This window comes from Petaurus breviceps, unplaced genomic scaffold (genome assembly GCF_028583685.1).
Source record: "Petaurus breviceps papuanus isolate PSGF00001 unplaced genomic scaffold, PetGlider_PUasm1.0 558, whole genome shotgun sequence".
Taxonomy (NCBI): domain Eukaryota; kingdom Metazoa; phylum Chordata; class Mammalia; order Diprotodontia; family Petauridae; genus Petaurus; species Petaurus breviceps.
In genome coordinates this window covers 3,593,745-3,598,465 of record NW_027186376.1, presented here as the reverse complement: position 1 = coordinate 3,598,465, position 4,721 = coordinate 3,593,745, and the positions used below count along the sequence as shown (strand labels likewise).

Genomic DNA, 4,721 nt, shown 5'->3' with positions numbered 1-4,721 from the left:
ACAGGGAAGGTCAGGGCTGGGAGGGAGCTTAGAACAGGGAAGGTCAGAGCTAGAAGGAGCCCACTCACTTTTCAAGTCTGAGAATCTGTCTTCTGTCCTCAGCACCCAACTGAAACCGTTCACAAGATCACCAATGTTCCTTTTATTGCTAAATCCAATGGCCTCATCCTTCTTGACTTCTCTTCAGTACAAGGCATTAATAGTCCCTTTCCCTCACTGCTCTCTCTGCTATCCTTGACCAGGCTCTGTTAAGGCCTTCTCTCTGTCTCCTTTGCCAGATCCCCACCCATGTCCCAGCCGGTGCCTCCTCTCCCCCTTGCTTACTTGCAGTCGGTGATCTGCTCCACAGACTTCTGAGACTTTAAGCCGTTCTTGGTGCTCTAACAGGCAAGGAAGGGGAGAGATAGTGGTGAGTGGCCAGAGGGCGCGCTCACTCAGTCCCGGAGAGCATCAAAGCCTTAGGGTCTCAGTGGTCTGAAAATACCCAGCACTTTCCCACCAAACCTGGCACCAAGAACCACCATACAGCCCACCATCTGTGCAGTCAAGGGATGCTGCGTAAAGAGGGGGTGGACTTCAATGCAGATCCAAGCTCTGCCACATTCTGTGTGACCACACATAAGTTACTGCATCTCTGAATCTCAGCTTCCTCATCTGTAAAAGGGGGTGCTGGTCTCTGATTTGAAGGGTGTGGCTTATATCCAGGAGCAGCCTATACTCAGACTGCTGGACCATCTCCAGTCATCCTGATCTACATCTGGCCACTGGACCCAGATGGCTCTAGAGGAGAAAGCGAGGATGGTCACTTTGCATAGTCCTGCCTCACTTAAATCCAGTTTCCTTACAAGTCATGGCTTCATCTTCCTGATGTCACGGTCCTCTTAGAAAACGAAGGACAAGTCACAACGACCACAGTGCTTAGACTAACATGGCAGATGGTCCCACAAGCTCATAAGCAAAGGCTGAAAGGGACCCCAGAGGTCTGGTCCAACTTCACCTTTAGTGTCTGCTCTGGCCATTTTAACTCTCTGCTCAGAACTCTTCCTGACTCCCAGGATGAAGTAGAAACACCCCCAGTCGGTTGCAGTTTCTTCAGGCAGCTAGCTGGCTGGTCCTCAGTGTTAGTCTGCTCTCTCTAGCCTCCAAGCATGTCCACAGGTTGTCTCCCATGCCTCAGACCTCCTCGGTCCTTCCTCTTCCTTCTCCCCCTCCATGGAGCTGTCCATGGTTCCCTCCAGTTAGAAAAGCTCTTCTCATTTTCCTCCAGGGTTTCCTCTGGATTTCTCCTTTGCCCCTAACACATTGGACCCTTCTTGGATCTTACTGGGCACATCACATTCCCTGTAATCGAACATAAGCTCCTTGAGGGCAGGGAAGGTATCCTTTCCATCTTTGCCTCCTCAGCACCAAGCGCAGAGTAAGAGAACCTGGATAGTAACAGCAGCAGCAGCTCCCATCTCTAGCACTCGTGGCTTCAAGGAGCCTTTCTTGTTACAGACTGTCCCCTTCTATGGGAGGTGCCCTCCCGGAGGTCAGCTTCACTGCTGCCTGCATCTTCCCAGCCACAGCATGCTACCGGCATCCAGTAAATGCTGATTGAGGAATCGCTTTGATCCACAGCTCATAACAGCCTCAGATGGGAGAAGCTCTCATTCTGCCCTTCTGTAGAGAAGGATATTTAGTCTCTGAGATTAAGTCACTTGCCCAGGATCTTAGTGCTAGCAAGGGTCTGAGGCAGCATGTGATCTCAGTCCTCCCTGACCCCTAGTTCAATGCTCTGTAGTCTGCACACCACGCCATTCAGACTGCCCCTCCATGCACATGTGGAAAGATGACCCTCACCAGGCACTGCCAGGTGAAGGGAAGGATCCAGACCTTGGCTCAATCTAGAGCTAGAAGGGCCTTTGCTGTTGTTCAGTCGGGTCTGGTTCTCCATTGCTTTATCTGGGGTTTTCTTAGCAAGGATACTGGAGTGGTTTGCCATTTCCTTCTCCAGCTCATTTTACAGATGGGGAAACTGAGGCAACCAGGTTCAAGTGACTTGCCCAAGGTCACACAGCTAGTGAGTGTCTGAGGCCAGATTTGATCTCCAAGTCCAATCAGTGCCTTATCCACTGGACCACCCAGCTGCCCCAAGGAAGGGCCTTAGAAGTCACCTATTCTAATATCCTTTTACAGAAGAAGAAACCAAGGCCAGAGAAGATCACTGATCTGGAGTTGACCTCTTTTTACACATGAGGAAAACGTGGTCTAGAGAGGGAGTTTGATTTGCCTGAGGTGATCCAGGCAGAAGAGCTAGATTCTGAGTCCAGCCTCTGGTTCTGAAGTCTGTTCTCTCACCACTGTTCCATCCTAATGATAATGCAACAGGAATGTAGGGGACAGAGAGAGAGACATCACTGTGGCCCAGAGGAATTGTGGCAGGCTTCATTAAGGAATGGGGACTTGAGGTAATGGTCCTGGTGACTGGAATGTTAGGAGAGATCCCTGCAAAACTGAACACACCTCAAAATATCTCTCCCCCCCCCCATGCAGAGAGTCAAGTAAGCTTATAAGGACAGCAGAGACTGAAACACATCTCCTGTCAGTGTTCACTAAGATGACCTTCTTGGTCTCCACAAGCATCATTACCTCAATTATTACTATTTCCACTTGGACATTTGCAGGGAGGGGCAGGTCAGGTTGGAAGTGCTTGACCATGGCCACCAGAAGATGGAGAGTGGCCAACAAGTCCTTATTGAAGATGCCTGTTGAAATCAAACAGAATTAAATTGAGTATGAGGTAGGGAAGGTAGGACCATGTGGTGATCCATATTACAAAGAGCTGGGAGGGAGAGGGGAAAAGAAAAGTTGGGGGTTTTAGTAGCCCACAAGCTCAGTGTGAGTCAGTGAAATAGCATGGCCTCCATAAAAGCCATAATGCAACCATAGGCTGCACTAAGGGAGGCAGAGTCTCTCCAGCATAGGAGGTGATAAGTCCTCTGGCACTATGATCTGGAAAGCCCACATCTGTAGGATTGTGCTCTGTCCTTGGCAAGGAAGTTTAAGAAGGACCATAATAAAGGACCAGGATGGTGATAGACCTCAAGTCCATGCCATGTAAGGGTCAGTGTAGATGCAGAAAGAGACATCTCTTTACCAAGGTGGCCAACAGGGGAAATATCAGCTATCTTCAAGTATTTGAAGAGCTCCTGGGGACCAGGGGCTTGGTGCCAGGGGAGGAGAGAGAGCTACAAGCAGGCAGATTTTGACTCAAGGTAACTCAATGGAACACTTAGAGATTTACCACTGCTCCTCCTCCTCATCCTCCTTAATTGAGTTCTTCAAGAGAGGTCTGGAGGATCAGGGATGATGCAGAAGGGATTCTCCACTGGCAGATGTATGGCACTAGCTGACCTGAGGTCCCTCCCAGCCCTGAGCAGTTAGAGGAGGTAGGACCTCAAAGTTTGAGTCATATGGGGACAGTGGCAAATAGGAAGATTGTGAGTTTTAGAGCTGGAAAGGACCTTAGCTATCACCTAGGCTGAAAACAAGGGGGTCCTTTTTACAGAGGAAAAGACCAAGGGCTCAGAGAGGGAACAAGGCTCACACAGTGAGTCCGTGTCAGAGCTGGGATCTTGACTCATGGGACTCCCTCCCCTCCAGAGGCAGAACCATCACTGGAATTGGCCACGTCTAAACTATACCTGAGGCATGAAACGTATTGTTGAATTCACTTTATTAAGCAAGGGCCATAGGGGTGGCCAGGTGGCTCAGCGAGTAAGAGCACCGGGTCCAGTGTCGGGATGACCTGGAGATCGAATCCCGGGCTCAGACACTCAGCACCACACCCAGAAATAACTGGCTGTGTAACCTTGAGCAAGTTACTTAACCCTGATTGCTTAAAAAAAAAAATAAGGGCCATTGACAGAAGGTGGGAGATCTGGCCGCTCCCTGCCCAAATTGAAGAGGATGAAAGTCCACACCCTCTCTGCCTCTTAGAGGCTGCTGTAAGGAAGGCACTTGGGGAAATTGTTTAAGAAATAGGAACTTTGTGGAAACTGCTCTCATGTGACTGTAGACAGATCACTTGACCTTTTATTATCTCAGACAACTCTAAGTCTGTGAGCTACAGACAAGGAGTTTCCTCATCAGGAATTCTCACCACCAGTTAAATCCCAAGTCTAGCTTGGAGAGAGACAAAAAAGGAACTTGGGTTGGCCCCAGTGTTATAGGTGGTGTTCCTGCAATAGCTCAGAGACATTTCCTGCTTCCTCCCAGGTCCAGATAGGTTCTAGACAGGGGCCTCGGCTTCAGAAGAACCGCCTGACTTTATGAGCCAGCTCTGACTGAACATCACACTGAGTCAAACAGCCCAGGGATACCTACTCTCCACGTCCCATTTGGCCGAGCTCTCCTCTAGCTGCAGACACCTGTGCAGGGCCTCCAGCACAACTGCAAGCTTCCGCTTCTGGTTGCTGGCCGTCAAGGCGATCTCTTCAACCTCCAGTGTGACGGACGCCAACCTCTCTGAAGGTGCCAGAGAAAGAGGGAAAAGAAGAACTGAGCCGGATGCAGTAAATGGGACAGTGAAGGCCACAGGGGCAGGTAGTGAAGGCTTAATTTGTCTTTCAGTCTCAGAAACACAAAAAAAGCCAGAAGGAGCTTAGAACCTGGAATGTGAGAGCTGAGAGAGGCCTCAGAACAGGGGATGTCAGGGCTGGGAGGGGCCTCAGAACAGG

The 4,721-nt window shown here is 50.0% G+C and overlaps 1 protein-coding gene across 1 annotated transcript in view; it reads right to left on the bottom strand.

Moving 5' to 3' along the window:
- The window catches only part of PARVG (parvin gamma), a 33,199-nt gene that overhangs the window by 10,130 nt on the left and 18,348 nt on the right, over nucleotides 1-4,721 (bottom strand). Inside the window, exons 5-7 of the mRNA XM_069102914.1 lie at nucleotides 4,369-4,509; nucleotides 2,632-2,747; nucleotides 325-380 (exon numbers count right to left, since the gene is read on the bottom strand). Of these exons, the coding sequence (XP_068959015.1) occupies nucleotides 325-380; nucleotides 2,632-2,747; nucleotides 4,369-4,509 (313 nt within the window). The remainder of the gene's footprint in view (nucleotides 1-324; nucleotides 381-2,631; nucleotides 2,748-4,368; nucleotides 4,510-4,721) is intronic.